The sequence below is a fragment of the Leptinotarsa decemlineata genome, unplaced genomic scaffold (assembly GCF_025532065.1).
Source record: "Leptinotarsa decemlineata unplaced genomic scaffold, Ldec_3_MD MMD2_tig00000026_RagTag_RagTag, whole genome shotgun sequence".
Lineage (NCBI taxonomy): Eukaryota > Metazoa > Arthropoda > Insecta > Coleoptera > Chrysomelidae > Leptinotarsa > Leptinotarsa decemlineata.
The window spans coordinates 7,279,982-7,304,084 of record NW_027412539.1 but is presented as its reverse complement, the minus strand read 5'-3'; the positions used below and the strand labels follow the sequence as shown (position 1 = coordinate 7,304,084).

At 34.1% G+C, this 24,103-nt stretch overlaps 1 protein-coding gene across 2 annotated transcripts in view; it reads right to left on the bottom strand.

Annotated features, from left to right (window-relative positions):
- The window catches only part of uif (sushi, von Willebrand factor type A, EGF and pentraxin domain-containing protein uif), a 152,048-nt gene that overhangs the window by 92,401 nt on the left and 35,544 nt on the right, over positions 1-24,103 (bottom strand). For both annotated transcript variants that reach the window (XM_074171664.1, XM_074171665.1), the window contains exons 2-3: positions 13,709-13,781; positions 11,760-11,793 (exon numbers count right to left, since the gene is read on the bottom strand). In XM_074171664.1, coding sequence (XP_074027765.1) covers positions 11,760-11,793; positions 13,709-13,777 — 103 coding nt within the window. In that variant the 5' untranslated portion in view covers positions 13,778-13,781. The remainder of the gene's footprint in view (positions 1-11,759; positions 11,794-13,708; positions 13,782-24,103) is intronic.

Here is a 24,103-nt window from a genome sequence, read left to right as displayed (position 1 = left end):
TGTGAGGCACAATAAACCCATGCGGATTGCAGTGGAGGGTCGAACAAACCTACTTTCTTTAGCTCTACCTACCTGTCTGCCATTATAAATAACATGGATAGTGTGTACAATATAGTGTGATCTGTTTGAAATAGTAAACCAACCTTGAAAAAAATTCACGTTGTTACCTACCTTAGTCTCTGAGAAAGGTATAGTTACTTCCTCAGTCTCTGAGGAAGGTATAGTTACTTCCTCAGTTATTCTTATCATCAATCTTCTCTTCTGAGAACACGAATTCTAGTGCAGTTTTTTCTGTCTAGTGCATTTTTTGTCATGTATCATGTGTAATAGGCATTCTTTTATTCGTAAATATTGAAGTAAGTAGCACTACTGTCAATTTTTTTTTATATAGAATTGTGAATTTTCTCTCAGATAAATGTAATATTTTTAATGGTCTCTTCATTGCTTGGTCCACTTCTGGCTTGGTTTGCAAGGAAGGAAGAGCAAACCAGGGACTATAACATTCAACTAAAAGCAAATTTTAGATGAAAATGACCCTTGAAATATTTGAACAAAAATGTTCGAAACGTCAAATGTCTTGCTCAGAAATTGGTTGCTTGCTGTAACAAAATATTTGATGCTTTTCACATCGACAACAATTCTTTCATAGATAGATTATATATTTATGAGGAGTATTCCCTGTAGACGTCGTAAGTCTCGTCATCCATCATCACTAGTGTATTTGTGCCACAGTTTTCCATTTCTATTGAAATCTTCGAATATTAATGTGTATTTTGCAGGTGTTTTGATACTGTTTTCTTCCAGTATGCATCCGTTATTTCTAATAGCAACTTGATAATGCTAAATCTTACGTAAATATTCGTCGTTGCAACTGGTTTTAGTAAAGGAATGCTGTACTTTTAATAACTCTCCAAGTGAGTGTGTGTTTGCCATGTGATTTTACCTTTATGTAAGTCTTATTCTCTTCTACGAGACCTCGTTTGAAGAATTATTATTCTCAATAAAGGTCACACTAGTTGTAGCATAAATGTAATTGGTTACGCAGGTACTTATATCACTTTTCTAAGATAATGTGAATATTATGTCAATGGCAAGGGATTTTTGATTATATAATTCAAGAATTGAAGAGAATATGAACATAATCAAGGGCAATTATTCTTCTTGTCGAGATACGTAATATACAGGTTCCAGAAGATTTTTTCAAACCCAGAGTTTTTTTTAATATTGAACATTGAATCAAGCCTTTTCCGATAGTATGAATATTATAGTGAGATTATTGGAATGAATATGATTATTTCACAATCAAAACGCCTTTTTCGTTAAAAATTTTATCATAGCAATATAGGTACGTATGTCGACACTTTCAGCAATTCTTGGAATAAGAGTCGCAAGAAGATGAAACAAAATCCAACCGGGTATAGTCGAAGTAAACGATATTGTGCACATTTAAAGGTGGTGGCAGTCTCAAAGACCAAAAAAACAATACATAGAAATGTTATAATAACTTAAAATTTTTGTTATCTGTGGCGTTCTTGGACAAGTATTAATAGTAATAGTGTGATAAGAACTCAGTGTAGTGATTCTAATAGCTACGGTGGACAATGTGAAACAATGTGAATAAGACTCGGATGCATTTGAATATTGAAACAGAGAGAATGTTTCAATGTATATAAGAATCTATATCTCAAGTTTGGTTTCGAGGGAAACAAACTATTACAAGCAACATCAGATTTGATCGAAATTCCTTTCTGTAAGTAAAGTAAGTAAAATATAAGTAAAATAGACAAAAACAAACCTTATGAACGCAAGAGGCGATATGATACAGGATTACCAAAACTTTGAAATATTCATCTAATAAAATTATAGAAAAAACAATATACGACTGTTACCAAAGCAATGAGATTTCTACAAGTTAAATTATAAGGAAGAAATTGAATACTTCCGGCCATAACGTGAGATGCTGTGACAAAACTCTTTAGAATTGGATAAAGAAACTAGGATTTAGATTTAAAATAATAAACAAACGTCAAGCAGTTATGGAAAGCAGAAGAATAGTGAGTGGAATTGCTTAGCCAATATTTAGAACAAATAACTAAATATAGACAAGAACAAATACACATTTTCTATTTGGACGAAAGGGTGGACTGATGGTTCGAGAATGTGTACGCCCAACAGAGAAGGAATCGCGACTAATCATTGTGCATTGGAAAGGAAGTAAAGAATTGGTTCCGAATATTTTGAAATTATGTGGAAAAAATTTGAGGACTACAATGTTGATTATCATAAGAACATGGAAGCTAATATTTTCGAGGAATGGTTTGAAAACACATTGATCTCAAATTTGGATGCGAATAGTGTGATAGTTCTTAACAACGCTTCCTATAATTCGCGATAGCTCATCAAAGTACCAAAAGAGATGAAATACAAAATTTTTCAATGAATAACAATTTGTATTTTGAAGATTACTATACCAAAAACCAACTATTTGAAGTTTCACAGACGGAAACATTTGAAAAAGTGTATGCCCTTGAGAGTATTGATGAAAAGTATGGACACACCATACTGAGACTTATCCCCTATTTTTGTGTTTTCAATCCCATCGAGTTGATTTGGGGAAAATTGAAACAAAGCATCAGGCGTAAAAATAATTTTCCAAAATTTGATACGAAGGTAATAGAGCTATATAAAGAAGAAGTATCTAATATTACTGAAGAAGACTGGCAGAAACGGATTAAAAAAGTAATTTTAGTTGAAAAAGACTATATGGAGATTGAATACTTCCATATTATTGGTGGAAATAAATTCATTATGGTTATCTAATAAATTATTGAAAATCACACAACTCTTAGGTAGATCAACACAGGGAAAACCGTTTTCTTGTCACGCATACAGATTTCGAGAATAAAATTTTTGAAACGATCAGACTAACTTTTTTAAACCCCTTCTAGAACTGGAACCAGATGATGCGCGCTCATGAAAATCTCAAAGCTCTTATAGAATTTTGGGTGGATCAACATAGTGAAAACCGTTTTCTTGTCACCCATACAGATTTCGAGAAAAAAATTGTTGCAAAAATTAGACTAACTTTTTAAAACCCCTTGTAGAATTGGAACCAGATGATGTGCGTGCATAAAAAACGAACAAGTCTTATGGAATCTCGGGTAGATTGACGTAGTAATACCAGATTTCGAAAAAAAAAACATGTTGAAACAATCAGACTCATTTTTTGAGATTCCTTGTAGAATTGGAACAAGAAGATGTGCGTTCATGAAAATCACACAACTCCTATAGATTCTTAGGTAGATCGATATAGTGAAAACCGTTTTCTTGTCACCCATACAGATTTCGATAAAAAAAATTGTTGCAACAATCAGACTCATTTTTTAAAATTCCTTGTAGAATTGGAACCAGATGATGTGCGTGCATAAAAAACGAACAAGTCTTATGGAATCTCGGGTAGATTGACGTAGTAATACCAGATTTCGAAAAAAAAACATGTTGAAACAATCAGACTCATTTTTTGAGATTCCTTGTAGAATTGGAACAAGAAGATGTGCGTTCATGGAAATTGAACAACTCTTATAGATTCTTTGGTAGATCGATATAGTGAAAACCGTTTTCTTGTCACCCATACAGATTTCGAGAAAAAAATTGTTGCAAAAATCAGACTAACTTTTTAAAACCCCTTGTAGAATTGGAACCAGATGATGTGCGTGCATAAAAAACGAACAAGTCTTATGGAATCTTGGGTAGATTGACGTAGTAATACCAGATTTCGAAAAAAAAAACATGTTGAAACAATCAGACTCATTTTTTGACATTCCTTGTAGAATTGGAATAAGAAGATGTGCGTTCATGAAAATCACACAACTCTTATAGATTCTTAGGATGATCGATATAGTGAAAACCGTTTTCTTGTCACCCATACAGATTTCGATAAAAAAAATTGTTGCAACAATCAGACTCATTTTTTAAAATTCCTTGTAGAATTGGAACCAGAAGATGTGCGTTCATGAAAATTACACAACTCTTATAGATTCTTAGGTAGATCGATATAGTGAAAACCATTTTCTTGTCACCTATACAGATTTCGAGAAAAAAATTGTTGCAAAAATCAGACTAACTTTTTAAAACCCCTTGTAGAATTGGAACCAGATGATGTGCCTGCATAAAAAACGAACAAGTCTTATGGAATCTCGGGTAGATTGACGTAGTAGTACCAGATTTCGAAACCAGATGATGTGCGTTCATGAAAATCACAGAACCCTGATAGAATCTTGGGTACATCAATATAGTGCAAAGCGTTTTCTAGTCACCCATACAGACTTCGATAAAAAATTGTTGCCACAATTAGACTAACTTTTTTAAACCCCTTGTAGAATTGAAACCAGTTGATATGCGTGCATAAAAGTCGAAAAAGTTTTGAAAATTCTCGAATAGATTGACGTAGTGATATCAGTTATCTTGTCACCCAAACAGATTTCGAAAAAAAAAATGGAAGAATCTGACTCACTTTTTGAGATTCCTTGTAGAATTGGAAACAGAAGATGTGCGTTCATGAAAATCACACAACCCTTATAGAATCTTGGGTAGATCGATACAGTGAAAACCGGTTTCTTGTCAGCCATACAGACTTCGATAAAAAAATTGTTGCCACAATTAGACTAACTTTTTTAAACCACTTGTAGAATTGAAACCGGTTGATATGCTTGCATAAAAGTCGAAAAAGTTTTGAAAATTTTCTCGAATAGATTGACGTAGTGATATCAGTTATCTTGTCACCCAAACAGATTTCGAAAAAAAAAATGTTGGAAGAATCTGACTCAGTTTTTGAGATTCCTTGTAGAATTGGAAAAAGAAGATGTGCGTTCATGAAAATCACACAACTCTTATAGAATCTTGGGTAGATCAACACAGTGAAAACCGTTTTTTTGTCACCCATACATATTTCGAGAATAAAATTGTTGAAACGATCAGACTAACTTTTTTAAACCCCTTGTAGAATTGAAACCAGATGATGTGCGTGCATAAAAATCGAACAAGTACTATGGAATCTCGGGTGGATTGACGCAATGATAACAGTTATCTTGTCACCCATACAGATTTCCAGGAAAAATATTGAAACAATCAGACTCACTTTTTAAAACACCTTGTAGAATTGAAACCAGAAGATGTGCGTTCATGAAAATCACACAACTCTTATAGAATTTTGGGTAGATCAATACATATAGTGAAAACCGTGTTCTTGTCACCCATACAGATTTCGAGAATAAAATTGTTGAAACGATCAAACTAACTTTTTTAAACCCCTTCTAGAATTGGAACCAGATGATCTCATGAAATGAGTCTGATTGTTTCAACATTTTCTTTTTCGAAATCTGTTTAGATGACAAGAAAACCGTTATCACCAAGTTAATCTACTCAAGAAACTATGAAAGTTGTGTGATTTCGATGGACGCACATCATCGGGTATCATTTCTACATGGGGTATTGGAAAGTAAGTCTGACATTTCCAATATTATTCTTCCCTGAATCTGTATTGTTGATGAGAAAACGGTTATCAACGCGTCAATCTACTCAAGATTCTATAAAAAAGTTTTACACCAAATAGTCTTAATAATTCCACCTTCAACCTTTAGTGAATAGGTACTTCCAGCCACAGATATTAGTACGGGTGCTAATAATTTCGTATCCCAACCAGAGGTTTTTATTTTCCTCTACGCCAGCATGTGTGGCCAGAAATCTGTGGATAACTTCACGCCAGTTATTAAATTCCGTTCCAATAATGTCACAACTAAGACGGTTGGGTTCTCGCATAAACCTTGACATGGGTGAGAAGTATCCATAGTTGGTATGATGATCAGGGTTACAAAAATGATCGTTGTTCCTAGTTTAACGAACAGGTAATGGGAATGAGACTTAATATAATAGATTATTAGAATAAATGTCACAGTATATAATTTCATACAAGGTAATGATATCGTTATTTGTTTTACGAAAAGAAAGCATGTGAAGGTTCGCAATATCAAGTATATCCGAATAATCATATTCTCCAACTGTTAGGCCAGATTTGAAGGTAATAAGTCTAAGGAATCTATTTTGTCACTGTACAGCATAATGAGGAGACCAGACTGGTGACGCATACTCCAAAATAGATCCTACTTAGGCTAGGTAAAGAATTCTGGTGGCATCTACTGTTAGATCCTTACAATTTACCAGTGATTGCTTTGTTTATTTTGGAATCGGTTTGCCTCATTTACAGAAATATGTCCCAATTCTTATGGCACCCATTCCACCGCGTTGGAATTGCCAATTCCTTTAACATATTCGGTCAGGAATTCTATTTATCACAATGGGGTCAAGATGTTTAATTACTTGCCCTCAGATATAAGACAGGCAAATTTGACCAACAAAATGTTTAGAATAAACGTAAAACATTTTTGACAGATAGTACTTATTATAATTTCTATAACGACAAATTTACGTGACAAAATGTGTATATTTGAATTTAAGTTGTATAGGATTTTTGTTTATATCCTCGTTTGGATATAAATGTTTGATTGTCTGCTGTAATGGGTACGTTTATTTACGTAATATTATATATAGGTATATATCTTTGTATGTGTATTATATAAGTGTTGATAATATTTTTAAACAAATCTGTACACAACCATGTTGATACAAAATTTCGACGTTGAACTATAGTGAATTTTCTAACTTTACTTTTTAGTAGGTGTTTTTATATTCACATTTTATATTTCTATACTTACATTTATATTTATTTTTCACAAGCTTTGTCCACAAGAGTTATTCTTAATGACAATAAAGTATATTATTATTATTATTATTATTATAAATCTCATCAGTCTTACTAGGTCAGATTATGGATGCAAAATTTGAAATTATAACCTCTAAATAGAACAATCTGAAGTGAGAAGTGATAAAAACGACTCTTCTTATAAAAATTCAGAGTGTTCTCCAATATGTTTCCTCATATTTCTGTATTCATGAATTATACATTTATACTTCCCGACTGAGATCAAAGTTTCTACCTACTATTTTTTACGTGCATTCTGTGTACTCTGCAATCTTTTATTAGGAAATTGTTGAAGGATGAGAATACATTTTCATATAATTTTCATTTCCTGTAGAAGTAGAAAAGAAGTGAGTAATATGTTATATAAATGATTTTGCAATTCTCTCTGCAGGCAAGCATCAACCTTCAACCATGAATTCTTTTATTGGTACAAACCTACGCTACATCAACATGAAAATGTCAAGGCCATTCGGTACTTCGGTTAATTCCAATTAGGTTTTTTTTTTGAAGAATGACACATCAGTGTGTTTTAGACGTTTCATTTTCAATCTAAACATAGTAGGAACTTGGAGATTTTGAGTAAGAACTAATGCCTAACTTTTGTTCTGTTGCAAAAACTGTTTTCATTAGATTCAATTCAGGTCAGAAGTTCCAAATTCTACTCATCAAGTATACGACTAGGTTTCGTCATCCTTCAATCCTTAATCAAACCGTCTCCGTGTGCAGCAAAATGGAACAAATCCCAAATATTGATTCTGGAGAAAGTGTCATCATTTAATTCTGATGAATTTTGTTGATATGAAATGTAAACTTTTTGGTTTTTCAATCTAATTTGTACGTGTTTGTCACTACAGCTTACGTAGATGTTTCCTAGGACTTGTTTCTGCTCTCAAAACAACTTCAAATAAATTTTACTCTCCATTCAACTTTTATTGGAAGGTGTGTCGACGAAAAAATGTTTAGAATACATTTGAAATACAGAGATTTTCATTAATATTGTCAGTGTTATTCTGTGTGCGCTAACGGTTCCTTAATCTAGTAAATTTTCCTGCGAAAACTTCCAAACTGCACGAATCAGTTCGTTAACATATAAATTTCCGCATTGGAAATGTGCCTATCTCATTCATGTGGGTTCCCATGAATTGTTCAGATACATTTTGACACACTTACACAGTTAGTTTCATTAATATGAGCAAAGAATGTTGTTCGGCGAGCTTGTCCCTCCATCGAATATGAATCGCATTTCAGACACACCCGAATAACGTGTTCTCTCTCAATAGACAGCCGGCTCACGAATCGAAATTCTTTTAAATTCTTAGTCATCCTTTTTCTCCAAAATACATTTTCTTTATGATTGTGTGGAATATTCACCAAGTTGTCTTCAACAACTCATATGAACCTACGAGGTCTGTTGAAAAACTAAGGTGAATGTTCAAATTTCCGGGGTACAAACATTCGATTAGTGATTTTTTTATTTTATTATGTTGGTATCTTCGTCTCGATAATATGCTTACAGGTTCAGCTGTTTAGCAACATCAGATTTGACCGAAATTCATTTCTCAAGTGTACGTAAAATAGTCAAAAACAAACCTTATGAACGCAAGACGCGATGTGATATAGGATTACCGAAACCTTTAGATGTTCATCTAATAAAATTATTGAATAAAACAATATACGACTGTTACAAAAGCAATGAGATTCCTACAACTGAAATCATAAAGAAGAAATTGAATACTTCCGGCCATAACGTGAGCTGCTGTGACAAAACTCTTCAGAACTGGATAAAGAAACTAGGATTTCAATTTAAAATAATAAACAAACGTCAAGCAGTTATGGAAAGCAGAAGAATAGTGGAATTGCGTAACCAATACTTAGAACAAATAACTAAATGTAGACAAGAACAACGGCAAATTTTCTATTTGGACGAAACTTGGTATGACACTCACGACACAGTTACGAAAGGGTGGACTGATGGTTCGAGAATGTGTTCGCCCAACATGCCTGCAAACAAAGAATCACGACTCATTATTGTGCTTTGCGGAGGAAGTAAAGGATGGGTTCTGAATTCTTTGAAATTATGTGGATAAAAACTTGAGGACTGTAATGTTGACTATCATAAGAATATGGAAGCTAATATTTTCGAGGAATGGTTTGAAAACACAATGATCTCAAATTTGGATGTGAATAGTGTAATAGTTCTTGACAACACTCCCTATGGTTCGCGACAGCTCATCACACACTTCAATAGCGTAAATTTCCGCTTGAAATACAGTCGCATAGGTTCCTAGGGAGGTTGATATCTCTGTCCTGGATCTCCGACTGAAATCACCTGCACCAGAACCGAAAGTACCCAAAGTGGATGCTGGTCGAGCTCAGAATCGATAAAAAACAACAACAAATTGATGATTTTGAGCAGTTTTTGAAACTGTTCCACCATAAAAGCCCGAATTTATGCGACAATATGTGATAATAGATGAAGCATGGCTACATAGTTTCACACCAGAATCAAAACGATCGTCATCTGTGTAGACTGGACGTGGTGAATTGACTCTAAAGCGTGCAGACTCGCAAGAGTCGGCTAAAAAGATTACGGTATCAGTATTTTGGGAAGCGCATGGTATCATATTCATGGATTATCTTGAAAAGGGAAAAAACCAGCAACAGCGACTATTTCATACATACATATATCAAAGAAAAAGAAGTGATGCACCGTTTCACAAATCAATGAAAACGATGGCAAAATTGCAATAATTGGGCTTCGAATTGGTTCCGCATCCACCGTATTCTCTAGATCTGGCCCTCAGCGACTTTTTTCTGTTCTCGGATCTCGAAGAGAATACTCACTGGAAAGATATTCACAAGATGAATTCGCGCGTGACAAAGAATTCATGCCACGCTGGTTTTTTCTGTTTTATTCATTTTCTGATTGGTACAATTGAGATATGTAATGCAATAGTACGAATAAAACATTATTATCATTATTCGATGAAGAGGTAATCGTCGAATGTGAGGCCTATTTTGAGGCTAAAGAAAAATAGTTTTAAAAAATTGTATCGGAAAATTGTATGACGGCTATAATCGTTGAATTGCCCTCAAAGGCAACTACGAAGGCAAATAAACAAATCAAATTTTATCAATTTTTTTTCTATGTTAGCCTACCAACTACTCAACCCAACTGTTATTTTGAAAGATAAAAGTCGACACAACACACTGTTATTGAATTATGGATATTGTATACATTATCTGTACTCAATTTCACATCTGCAAAATACAATATTTCTAATATTTACAGTATGCATATTTCCGCATCATCAACCTTCCTCATTGATAAAACCGTTATTGAGTACGGTTCTAGATATGGTATGGGTGATTCATTTTTACCCGTTGAATGTAAATGCAGAGGAATTTCAAGTAGTTGAATGGCTGAATAAAACTGACGGATTGTGGCCTATAATATTGTTTGGCAACGCAATCAATCAACATCGAACAGTATCACTCGTTAAAAATACTTATTGAAAAACTATCGAGGAGTAAACAATGTGCTGATACAAGATATTCTTGCGTAAAAAGGATTTTCCAATTGATAAAGGAGTATTCGTATGCTCAGGCACATACTCAATCATAATTGTCTAGCACATATATTATTTCTACATCTAGTCAACTTTTATTTATGTATATGAAGACTAGGATAACATCAGTTTTTTAGAAAACAAGTTTATTAATGGTGATCTATTCAAATCCAGTTGTTCATTATGTAAAATGTTTGAATCTTTAAATTTAATAATTTTCAATGATTCCAAATAATTTAGCCTTCAACTCTTATTTTCTATGTGCAAAATTTCGAAATATTCGTTAAATAAATGATTTTCTTCTAAAAGATGATTTGAATATGATCAAGTTGAACGTTGAACGTGTTTTCTTATTCACATATCTCATATGATGTTCCTGGATGCGATTCCTAAATGTTCTACAGGTTTGATCAATATATACCTTAGGACAAATTCCGCAATTCAATTCATATACTCCTGATTTCCTGAAATTTTATGTTTTGTCTTCAATATTGTTGACTAAATTTTCCAACGTCTACCTGTTTGATATCCAATTTTATTATCTTGTTTATTCAAAAATGAAGCTATTTTTTCTGTTGTTTGTCCGAAATATGTTAAAGCTCTATAATTGTAATTTTGATTATCGATGTCGAGACACATTTTTTTAAGAGAGAAAGAAATCTTATTTTGTTCGAGACAAGACAAGTCAAGAGTCGAAAATCTCTTGTTTTCGTTTCGTAGAAACACTAAGCATAGTCAATGTAGTTTTCATCTGTACATTACAACATGATCATTTGAGGAGTATATATTGAAAAATTACCAACATGATCCGAGGATATGACTAAACTCATTGCATTTCTTATTGTTGTTTGGATTTTCAGCAGGAAAGTTATAACTTAAAAAAAATCTCACAGTTCTCAAAACTAGACATATTTCTCTACAAAAAGTGATGGTGTTTTTTAATTTTGTATTTGCAATCAAGTGGTTCATGAAATAAGCTTCGTTCTGCGCTATCAAATGTATATGACTACATATCTGTTCTCATGGTCACTAACTAATTCATGCAATTAATAAAGGTAATGAAAACAATAATTTGTCCAGGGTACCGCATAAGTTATATCTCTCTCTTTTCTGGTTCTGCTTTTCATTGAATAAACTGTTGACTATCACTTAAAAACTTCTGTATGATATCGTTCACAACTAAACTCTCAAGGACATTCAGCAAAGGTTGATGAAACTTTATTTTCATTTTTCAAGAAACAAAAATAGTTATAACTTTCACCCGTTGTAATTATTTGAATAAGCAAAGAATATCCATTATCAATATTGATATATTGAAGCAGGTAAGATATTCTATTCAGACTCAATCTCTCAAGTACTATAAAACTACTCACCTGTGGGACATTGGAATAAATTACTAGTTGAATTCTGAAACAAAATAAAACACATGAGCATAGGCAATCAATAATACCAGAGAAAGTAAAACATAAATACAAAGTTCTAGGTCATTGTGAAATACTGACACTAATCTCATGGCAATTTTGAAAAAAAATGAGAAATTACTGATGCAGGAAGTTACATTTCATTCAAGTCAACTTCTGATGATGAATGAAGTTATGACTTTTGATATACCGGTTGAATCGTGATTGCAAATAACACTAATGCCAGCGTTCCTTATACGCTATCATAGAGTGCATTTCTTTAATGTCCCCCACTTTTATTTTTTGAATGGGTCAACTCAAAAAATTGAAATTTGGGATAATGAAATAAATGCACGAATACTTTATTTTGAAGTGAAATTGACAGATGAAACTTTCAAGATGGCGACTGAGCGTCATCTGGGAAACACATTAATGTTTTTTCCCAGATGGAAGTTTCATCTGTCAATTTTACTTCAAAATAAAGTACTAATGCATTAATTTCATAGAAATAGAAATAGAAATAGAAATTCAGAAATACCGACATTTCCGCATATGCCTAAGAACGTGTGCAGAAGATGTGAAAAAATTCAGTCACATAAGCTTTTGGGCGATAAATACTTAGCCTCACCGCTCGAGGGCGCAACTATCGCAAGAGAAATTCACTATCGTGTAAATACATTTTCGTAGCCGGCTGCTGTCAAAATTTCGGCCGAATCGTGGTCGTAGTTTTATGTGTGGAAGAGGGCGTGTTCGTGGATTTCATAATTTTTTTTAAGCACTACAGGAAAATCCTTAAGGCGCTCTCAGAGCGGTGCCTGTGCGATAGTAGAGATTCACATTGGATTTGAATCGTTGGAGATTAGATCCAGATTCCAGATGAAAGAGTTCTCAAACAGTGAAGTTCGGGGTGTACTGAGTTGAATCTCAAAACGATGAGCACCCACAGTCCGTTTCGTACTTCGATATGTACCGCTTCCCGCGAAAGTATCTTATGAAGAGGGACAAATCTCCAACCTTTCTTCGATGTTCCAGGTTATCAAGGTTGCACGTGATGTTCCCGCCTCCAGTCAAGCGGACGGCTCTTTTCTGGACGGAATACAGCAACTTCAGGTTATGTTTGGGGGCAGAGCTCCATACATGAGAACAATACTCCAAAAAAGGTCTGATCTGAGCTTTATAAAGCATCAAAACTTGCTGAGGTGTGTACAGTTTTCTTGTTCGGAACAGTGTTCCAAGCTTTTAAGAAGCAGCCATTGCAATTACAGCGACATGATTGTGCCAAGACATATTGGTGTCCATTTTAACACCCAACAAGCTTACCGAAGCAGAAAGCGGAATTGTCTGACCTGACATTATTATATCTGGTTCGGATGCATTTATTTTCTTGGAGAAAACAGATGCCTGGGTTTTTGTAGCATTGAATTGAACCTGGTTACTTTCACCCCAATTCAAAATCACTTTTAGATTCTCATTAAGATATGCATCCTCCTGCTGCCGGTGAAGATGTGCCTCCGTAGCCGATGTCCTGGAATCCAAATGGAATGACAAGACAAGTGTGTTGTCGTCAGCAAAGCAATATATTGGATTCTTGTTTTTTCCAATGGAAAAAGAGCTCGTTTTTTTTGTGGGCTAAGTGCTTATCGGAGCGCCCTAGTATTACTGCTGATACTACTTTCAAGAACAAATTATCATGACTATTTTTAGCTTTTTTAATGTTGGGCCTTCTTTTTCGAACAAAATAAAAGAAATATTGCAATTGTTGATGTTCAGTCATTATATGAAGTGATGGGTAGTGAATTAATAGAAAATATAGAACGCATTTTGTTAGAGTAAAACGATTGCTGTCATCAGCAGGAGTAAAACTTAGTTTTGGTTCGATTTATATACAATTTATTAGTTTGTTTAAGTTCATTTACACTCACCTGAGCAAATACTCCTCTGAATATGGCCAGTAAGGCGACCACTATGGTCGCCCTTATATGTATGATCATCACCCTGTAACAAAGATAACAGAAATCAACATATTGAATATAAAATGGATTAGGTATAATGAATGTCAGTGTGAAATTTTTCAGATGGATGTTCTGAACTATAATTCTATTTGTTCGTATGTTTATGCCGTTGAGGATTGATAACTCAAATTTCTGAATAATTAAAATATCAAAATTAACTAAAAAAGGAAGTTACTCTTTTCAAAAATTAGACTACTAGACTACTAGATAGTACTAATGTTTTTGTCGCCTTTAACATATGATTATTCAACGAATAGAATAACGACCAGTCTGTAGTTTGTCTCGAAGTCCAGCCAAGCTCGGTACTTATGAGGCCCAAATACGGAAACAGCTGTCTGTCAGTTGGCACTGAATTGAAGGAAATTTGCAGATGGTCTGAAACTATATTCATTTCGTTGTTAGTTGGAAAGATGTCACGTGTTTTCTTCACGCAATCTTGAATGCTCAGGAGATATTTTTGTATATTATTTTGTCTACCAAAGATTTATGGATTTTCATTATAGAAATAATGTACTTTTGAAATGAAACAGTGTTGATATTTGTCAAAATATTGGGTTGTTTTTCCAGTCTTTTACCATTACCTTTCTTGGTTCTTTAAAATTAATATTTTCTAGTGTGCTGCGGAGAATATAAAGAAAGATGCAAGTACATTGCAAGAATGCAATATACTATCCTATTTTGTGTCATATTTCATATCATAAGAGAAAACTTTATATGATATTGTTTCACCAATATTTTGATGAAACTTATCATTAGGGAAAAAATATAAAAGTAGTAAAGAGAGAAATGAGCTGAAGAAGAATTATTTATTTATTTTTTATTTATTTATTTATTTATCGGTCAAGTACACTACAGAATTAGTATAAAATCCCAAATGGTACGTCAAGAAAGTTTCAATTGTTGAAACCAGTCAAGCATTAGAGTTCAGTTATGAACCCAACAAGTAAAATCCATAATATAACTATTATAATTGCTTAAAAATAAATAAACCTATTTATTTTTTATCAGTCCTATACACCACAAACTATTAATAAAATACCAAATGGAACATAAAAAAAATATTAAAAAGACAAAAATAAGCTTAAAGACATTCAACACTAATGAATAATTTAATTATAAAACTAAAACGTAACTATGTCAAGTACATTACAGAATTGTAACAAAGTCCCAAATATTACATCAATGTGCAAACAAACCCTAGAGTCAAGTTATTACTTCATATTAAATAAAGGTATGCATTTTCATTTGTCAAATAGTGCATTAACTTCAAATTCAAAAAAAAAAGACATGTACGAATACTAGAATAAGTTATGATTATTAAAAGAAATAATAAACGACTATTCAGAAGTTTAATAAACAATCTCTTGATGAAGTCGTCTAATTGCCATTTTTTTTAATTTTAAATATGACAAATGAAAAAGATCAAGTTCTGAAAAGTATGTATTGAAATTTTTTTGAAGCCTACAACTTATTGCCATCGAGCCATAGTTAGTCCTGTGAAATCGCAACCCAAATGAAAAAATGCGATTGCTTCTTAAGGATCTTGAGTTAACAGAAAGGCAAAGGTCATCTAAAATAGCTGAACAATTGTAGTGGAAGTTTATTATTTTATGAAGGAATAGAACCATTGCAAGTTTACGTCTGTCCTCAAGTGATAATAAATCTAATACCGACAGCCTCATTTGCGAGGTAAATCCATAGTAGGGTAGGCCAAGTTTCCAAATTATATATTTAGAAAAGCGATTTTGCACTTTTTCAAGCCTCTCTTTATGACAAGAATAAAGAGGACACCAAATTACACTATTATATTCCAAAATACTCCGAACCAGTGAAAAGTATAATGTCTTTATAGCATCATATTCTGTAATATGCCGGGTATTCCTTTTGATGAATCCGAGCATTCTGAATGCTTTATTACAGATATTATTGATATGATCAATAAAGCTTAGATCTTTATCGAAAGTAATTCCCAAATCGCATAAGCTTTTGACAGTTTGAAGAGTTGCATCATTAATGGAGTAGTTTCCAATGACAGGATGTTTCATTCTATAAAATCTCAGCACATTACATTTCTTAATGTTAACTTTTAGACGATTAGTATTACAGTAGGCACAAAAGCTATCTAGGTCATTCTGTATACATTCAATATCATTGGTAGATTGCACTGTTTTGAAAAATTTAAGGTCGTCCGCATACAGAGAGATATTACAGTGTTTAAACACTGATTTAACATCATTAATAAAGAGTAGAAATAATATAGGACCAATGTGCGAACCTTGCGGAACCCCTGAAGTTACATGAATTGTTTCTGACACACTGTCAGCTATCCTCACATTCTGCGATCTACCGGAAAGGTAGGATTCAATAAATTTCAAGTATCTGCCCGTTATTCCAAGATTATTAAGTTTTAAAATTAATAGTTCATGACAAACTGAATCGAAGGCTTTAGCAAGGTCCGTGTAGATAACATCAACTTGGAACCCTTGCTCAAGCTTATTTGTGATGAAGTTTTGATAGACAGCCAAATTGGTGGCAGTAGACCTTCATTTGTAGAATCCATGTTGTTCATCTATTATGACGTGTTTGAAATTATTGAATATTTCATTCTTAATTAAAGATTCAAATACTTTGGGAATACAAGAAATTTTCGAGATACCCCTGTAATTCTGAATATCATTTCTGTTTCCACTTTTGAATACTGGAGAAAGGAAAGATTTTTTCCAAATACCTGGAAAAATCCCTGTATCAAATGATCTTTGAAAAAGTATTTTAAGGGGATGTGATAAACAGTGACAGCAATTCCTTAACAATACTGGCGGAATTCCGTCAGGACCCGCGCCCTTTGAGACATCTAGGTTTTTCAATTTATTTTCAATTACCACTTCACTGAAGGTGTGGAAAGATAACGTGTTGTTAATATCGTAATTGGTATGGACTGGTACATAATTTTGAACAGGTGAATGAATCGAAAAGCAAGATTTGAAATGTACCGCAAAAGCATCGGCAATAGTTTTAGGGGTGTCAAAGTTCAACCCATTATATGTCATAATAGTAGGTAACCCTTTATCTTTCCTCAATGAATTGAAAAATGACCAGAAATATTTGATGTTAGTAGGGATCATATTTTCTATATTAGATAGATATAGCAGGTAACATTTATCTATATGATACTTGGTTTCCTTGCGCAACTTGGAGTATTCTTTGTAATCACAATCCAATTTAGTTTTTTTGAATTTCTTGAATAAGGAGTTCTTTTTTTTTATAAGTTGAATCAGAAAGGAACTGTACCATTTAGGATACTTTGAACTAGTTATATATCGCTGTGGCACAAATCGAGTAAAACCTTCAAATAAAATTTCATAAAAGGATAAAACTGCTAACTCAATTTCCGAATTAAGCTTAGAAGACCAATTAATGTCGCTTAAGTAGCTATTCAGCCCTTCGTAATCACCTTTATGAAATAAAAACAATTTTTCTCTATATCTGAACGTAGGCTGTAACATATTCTCAAAATCTAATTTAAGCTGGAGTGGAGGGTGATATGCATCTGCTGGAAAATTATTGAGCAGTGTAGTATCAGAAAGTCTTACGTCAATTGAAATTTCATCACTACTAAGTCCAAAATTTTTTCTTTAACATTTTTAACATCATTATATTGCTGAAAGCCCATAAACGGGAGTTCGTCGAGCAGAAATTCTACACGCTGGTCAGGTAAATACTCTGGAATCAAAACTTGTTCCTCATATGACCAAGTAACTCGGGGAAAGTTACCCAGCATAATGAAATTATCATGGAAAAGGAAACGGTCAAGAGAAATAAAATGTGAGACCTTCAAGTAGTTTATGTGAGCCAGCAATTTTCAATGCCTTTCTCAAGCCAATATCATCTTCATCTGCAGTGATCAAATACGGTTCTCAACACCTTTTTCCACCAACCCAGCAGTGAATCGCAACCATTGATGTTGCAAATTCTGCTGATCGAGTCAAGGAGAGAAGTGGGTCAACGGTTGTGTAAGAATTTATCTAATTATGCGCGATGTTGCCAAAGTCTTACATACCGTTTCAATTCGTAGGCCGGCAATGCCCATAATCATCGAACATGCTGATTTGCGGAGAAAAAGAATCTTTCTACCAATTACTTTACTGCTCAATTAAATCTATGTGTGCTGGAACATTGCAAATGACTTTTAACGACATTACCTTGTTGAAATCCTTTCTAATAATGAAAACCTCAATTTCCTTTGAATATAAAAAAAATGTACATATTATCCATATTACACACATTACATAGAGGAGACAAGTATACTATAATGTTGTCAGTGAGATGATATCGGACGAGGAATAAAAACAACTTTTTCATAAGAATCACTTGATTTTTTCTTGAAGATGTGAACATTAGGCGCTTTTTTCATATCTGCATTCGGACTGTTGAATATTTTGAGTGGTAGTATATTTGGAGATCCATTTGTTACATTACATTAAGTGGTACATCATAATTTATAATTTACCTCAATGATCGAAAATAAAAATTGTTATTAAGTTCTAAATATACTGAATGGAAGTCCTAAACAGTTGTCTTTCGGTTGGTACTGGAGATTGAAAGAAATTTGCTGAAAGTCAAAATTTCCGTTAATTTTGTTGTGAGTGGAGTGTGCTCTATTTTTTATGATTTTTACGTATTTTTTTCAATAATAATCGGCTTGTTAGTAAAAAAAAATATTTTCTCAGTCATGATTAGGCTTCTGCGCAACTTCTTTGTGGGTGCAAACATCACGTGATCCCCACTTCTCTGGCTCCTTGCTCTGCAAAACAGCTGAGAACTCTGTTATTTGATAATATTGAAGTACTAACACGGGAATCTGGATAAGTTGTTATATGTTAATATTTTGTTTCAATTGTTGAGTGTCCGTTCTAATATATTTATCTTGTCTTTTTAAACATGAGTTTGTCACGAAGGAAGTGCAAATATAGTAGTGATTTATTCTGTTATATTTGTGGTATTTATATATCAAAAAACTAAAAAGAAATATCACAGACTTTGTTAAGAAAACTTATGCTGAATATTTCGGTTTTAAAATGGACAAATTAGATAAATCATGGGTTCCTAATGAAGTTTGTAAGTCTTGCGTTGAGTCTTTGCGGTTGTGGAAAAAAGGAGAACGTTCTGGATTAGACTTTGGTATTTCTATGGTATTCTGGATGGAGCCTAAGAATCATTTCGATGATTGTTACTTTTGCGTAGTAGATGCTAAAGGTTTTAATCGAAATCAAACGTGGAGATATCCAGACTTACAGTCTACAAAATGTCCTGTTTTACACACTGAAAATCTCCTTTGGCCTATTTATGTTTCAAAAGTGATTCGCATGCCCTCAGAAACAATGATGTTGCCAAATTCATAGAAATCGAATCAGTCTACCAGTGGAAGTGAATGGGAGGGTGAAACATCTACGCTAAAGTTGTTTTCTCAAAATGAACTCAGTGATTTAATACGTGATCTAAATTTATCAAAACAAGGATCAGAACTGTTAGCTTCAAGATTGAAAGAAAAAAATTTATTGGCACCGACAGTTACAATTACAACGTACAGAACGCGAGAAAGTGAGCTATTACAATTTTTTGATGAAAATGAAGGATTGGTATACTGTAATAATATTGCGAAGCTGCTTCTGGACATGGGTTTGAAAGAATACAAACCTACTGAGTGGCGTCTTTTTATTGATAGCTGTAAAAGTAGTTTAAAATGCGTAGTACTGCATAATGGAAATAAATTTGCATCAATTCCAATTGCCCATTCTACAAAACTAAAAGAAGAATATGAAAATGTCAAGTTAGTTTTAGAAAAAATCAATTACTCGGAGCATCAATGGTCGATCTGTGTGGATTTGAAAATGTTTAATTTTTTACTTGGTCAACAAAGTGGATACACGAAATACCCTTGCTTCATTTGTATGTGGGACAGTAGAGCAAAGCAACGTCATTGGGAACAAGATGTTTGGCCTGAAAGAAATTCTTCAACTGTCGGTAAAGCTAATGTAATAAGAGAGCCGTTGGTGAGCAGACACAAAATTATACTTCCACCATTGCATATTAAGTTAGGAATGATAAAGCAATTCGTAAAAGCTTTGGACTAGGAAGGAGATTGTTTTAAATATATTTGTAGAAAATTTCCAAAACTTAGTATGGAAAAGTTGAAAGGTGGAATATTTGATGGTCCTCAAATACGACAATTGATGAAAGACACTGATTTTATTAAAGTTATGATTGTTCCGGAAAGTAAAGCTTGGGAAGGTTTTGTGTTGGTAGTCGAAAATTTCTTAGGTAACCATAAAGCACCAACTTATGAAGAAATTGTACAAAATATGCTGACAAACTTTCAGATTCTAGGAGCAAATGTGAGTATCAAGTTACACTATCTTCGCAACCATTTGGATAAATTTCCAGATAATTTAGGAAATTATAGTGAGGAGCAGGGAGAGCGGTTCCACCAGGATCTAAAAGTAATGGAAGAAAGATATCAGGGTCGATGGGATTGTCACATGATGGCCGATTTCTGCTGGTCTTTAAAAAGAGATTGTCCTCTGAAAAATTATAAAAGAAAATCTCTTAAAAGGCGTTTCATCGAAATATAACATGTTTTCGAAATTTCCCTCTCTATTTACTTCAAAGTATCATATTTTTTTCCAAATAAAACTGAGATTATAAATATATCTATTATTTTGTTTCTTGTTTTCGAATTTTTGTAATGTAAAATGAAAATAAATATTTGAAAGAAAACGAGAGCAAATCTTACAAAACCATTGATAATTTCATGAATTGTGAGTATAAATACACCCGAAATCAATCTTATATCTAGGGCAACAAAACCACTGTAGACCAGTGATATCAACCCTACTACACTACACACTAGTGCAAAGTGTACTTTCAGGGATGATTTAATATCAAGAAACTGTTGTAATATTAGATTTTATTGGATATTATTATTATATTTTCTTGACCAGTTGATTATTGTGTGTAGGTATAGTACATACGAAGTCAATTCGAATGACACAAAAACTGAATAGTTACCGAACGTCGGCAGTTTCGTTGTATGGCATGGGCGGCGTGGAATAATTACGAGGTCTAACCATTATTTTCATGTGGGAGGTTTAACATGTAATTAACTAGTAAATTTATCGGACCCGGTACATTCGTCTTTTATTGACTTCGTATAGAATAGACTATACATTGTAGTTCAGTTGTAGGGACACTTGGATTTTTTGCTTGTCGATGAAAAAGTCATCTGAGCTTTTCACATAGTTATAGTCATCTCGTTCATATTGGAGATTAGAAAGACCACTGGAGTTTTTTTTTCTGTTACCAGGATCGGTATGTTGTGTAGATTCTCTACAACTAAGATTTCATGACCTTGTTTCCATCCATACTCGAAATGTATGAATGTTTGATTGAAAAGCAGTAATTGTTTGGAAACTTTCTCACTTCTTTTGATGAATGAAAACCCACAAGTAAGAATTGATGAACATTTCATCTGGGTGGGGTCAAGATGTTTGAATTCGACTCAACAAAACTGGAAAATATTCAATCATCTGAAGGTGATTTCCCTGGACATTTTCTATGTTTACCCGTAAATGTTTGAATGAGAACTCACCAATACAGTTTACTCTAATATTTTCACTACCTATTGAAGGTTTTCTCAACCGCGACGTGTTGATTTCTACTGATTCGGATCTGCATTTAACATTTTCAAACGGCAATTTATGCTAAATGTAAATAACCACTTTTTGATGAAGGTTTAAAAGAAAATCCTTTCACGAATATCATTACTTTTTGCTGTTGTTCAACTGAAGTCACGTTCATACTTTAATTAGGAACGGATAAAATACCGGTAAATATTCACGTGCTGAAAAGTTGATAAACGACTAAAACAATATAATTCGATCATTAAGTAGTCTATTTATTTCTTCATTTCCGAGAAGACGAGTGAAAACGATCCGAATTATACATGGTCTCAATTTATGTAACCCAAGTTTTTTCCCATTATTGTTCAGGATAACGCTTAATTGTTCATTTCCTAAGATACCGTGCATAATGTTTATGTAATGCATTATCAACCGTCCAAGAATATTTTTTCTCATTGCTATAATCGTTTGTTTCATTGGAGTTGATTATTTGGAACATAAAAATTTTAATTTTGTATTTTATTGCAGTATATATTAACATATATCACAGGTAATAATAATATATTAATAAGGATGACTCCTAGAGTTAGTTTATGAAAAAATGGGGGTTAGAAGTTTGTGATTGGTACGAATTGCCCCTCTGGACTTGTACGTTGAGCAGGTTGCGTTAATGGCCATGTAACGATTGCGCACGGTTGGTGTAAACCTCAAAGTAGGAATGGGTCAATTGAGGCTGAGCCGATGGCCAGAAGCGCTTACTGCGCAACCTCTGCTGCAGGCAGCCAGTGATGCAATTGACCCAGGTTTGTGTTAAATAAACCCTACAAACTACAAATAAAACAACACCAGAGTCAGATGCTACAAATGCAATACGCATGTATAAAGACGGCTCAAAAACCAAAGAAGGCTCAGGATGTGGAGTGTAGTCCAGATTACTAAGCCTAAGGATTGAGTGGGGAATGGAAAAAATACCAGCGTGGTTTAAACAGAACTGGCTGGTATCTCAATCGCCACAAAAGAAATAACCAGGAAATGAATTTCTGGCAAAAACATAACAATCTGCACTGATAGTAGACAAGCCCTATTAACATTGAACAGACAACGTGTTACCTCAGATCTAGTACTAGAGCCACCAAGTTTTAGCCAAAGCCTCGGTAGATAATATTATCCTGAGGCGGGTCAAAGGCCTTGGCAGGAGTAAAAGTAATCGCATTGCCGACGCTGTAGCCAAAGAGGCGGCTGAACTAAGAATTTTAGGACCCAATAACACCTACGACCTGATGACTTCGACAATTGCGGGACTAGCCAGAAGTCTCAAACGTGCTAAATCCCTATAGAGATGGGATAGAATCATAGGATGCAATCTTGCCAGGAACACCCTGGGCGACCCTGGCACCGAAGAAATATCTGGCAATGACCAGGATAAATCTACGCTTAACAGTAGGATTTCTGACTGGTTACTGTCAACTAAAGAAATACCTCCATAATATGGAGCTGGTGGACACACTTATATGCGGGACGTGTGAACAGGAAGATGAAACTGTGAGGCATGTTCTATGCGAGTGTCTGGAGTTATCTTCAATAAGAGAGAGTGTGTTTGGCGAGTCTTGGCCTAGACTTGGCGATATAAAGGAGATGTCTCCCAGTGACCTGTTCACCTTCCTGGAAAGGACAGAATGGACGATGACCTAGGAGGACAACTCCTCAGGAAGATGTACAATGGGTCAGATATGGCTTAAGTGCTGTGGGCCTACACTCACTCTTCCTACTCCACAGATACAGATTGAAATCCCTCCTGCTTGCTAGAGTGATTATGCTAACTTCTAATTGCCGTGACGTTAATAGACATTTGGGTTGAAAATAACTTGAAGGATTTGTTAGGCACTCAGTCTCCTCACTAGAAAAATGAACATCATCGGTGTATGTGACAGATAATTTGTACGGTGATGAACAGCGCCTGTATGGAACACTGCTTCGATTGAGGAATTTTCAAATATGGTTTCACTCTCCAATATAACTGCATATTCTGGGTTACAAGATCATTTTTTTGGAACTTCCGTTCAAGGGTAGCGAAAATTATGATCCAGGGCTCATTCGATTCGGAATGACCTCTAGCAACTTTTTGAAAAATTCGAAGAGGGGCACGAAAAAAATGCATGAGTTATAAACAATTTAGGAAAAAAGGGGGGTTTGATTTTTTGTAAATATTTAGGAAAATATTAAAGATATACGAAGTTTGAAAAGAGATCCTTAAAGATGAGGAAATTTACCGGAACTCTGTCACCAATATTTATAGAGGCGAAATGCGCCGCGATGCGTGTCTCTCATCCCGGCAGCAAACATCGTACATCCGCGCGCTCTTAGCTACTTCACAATATGGCTACCAGTGGCAGCCGGCGTTAATTCCTTCAGGACATGATTGACAACAGTATTTACACAATACAACTGAATCATCTTGAGCATATATAGAGCCTTCCAACAGGGAACTCTGTACGTTGACAATTGATAACGGCCATCTCGGACGGACGATAGCCGGTCGCTTCGACGTGGGTGATGTGTTCACTCACTCAAATCATCCACCGTGTTGGTTAAGCTCCAGGCTGGACGATCGATTTTCACTTGCTAACGT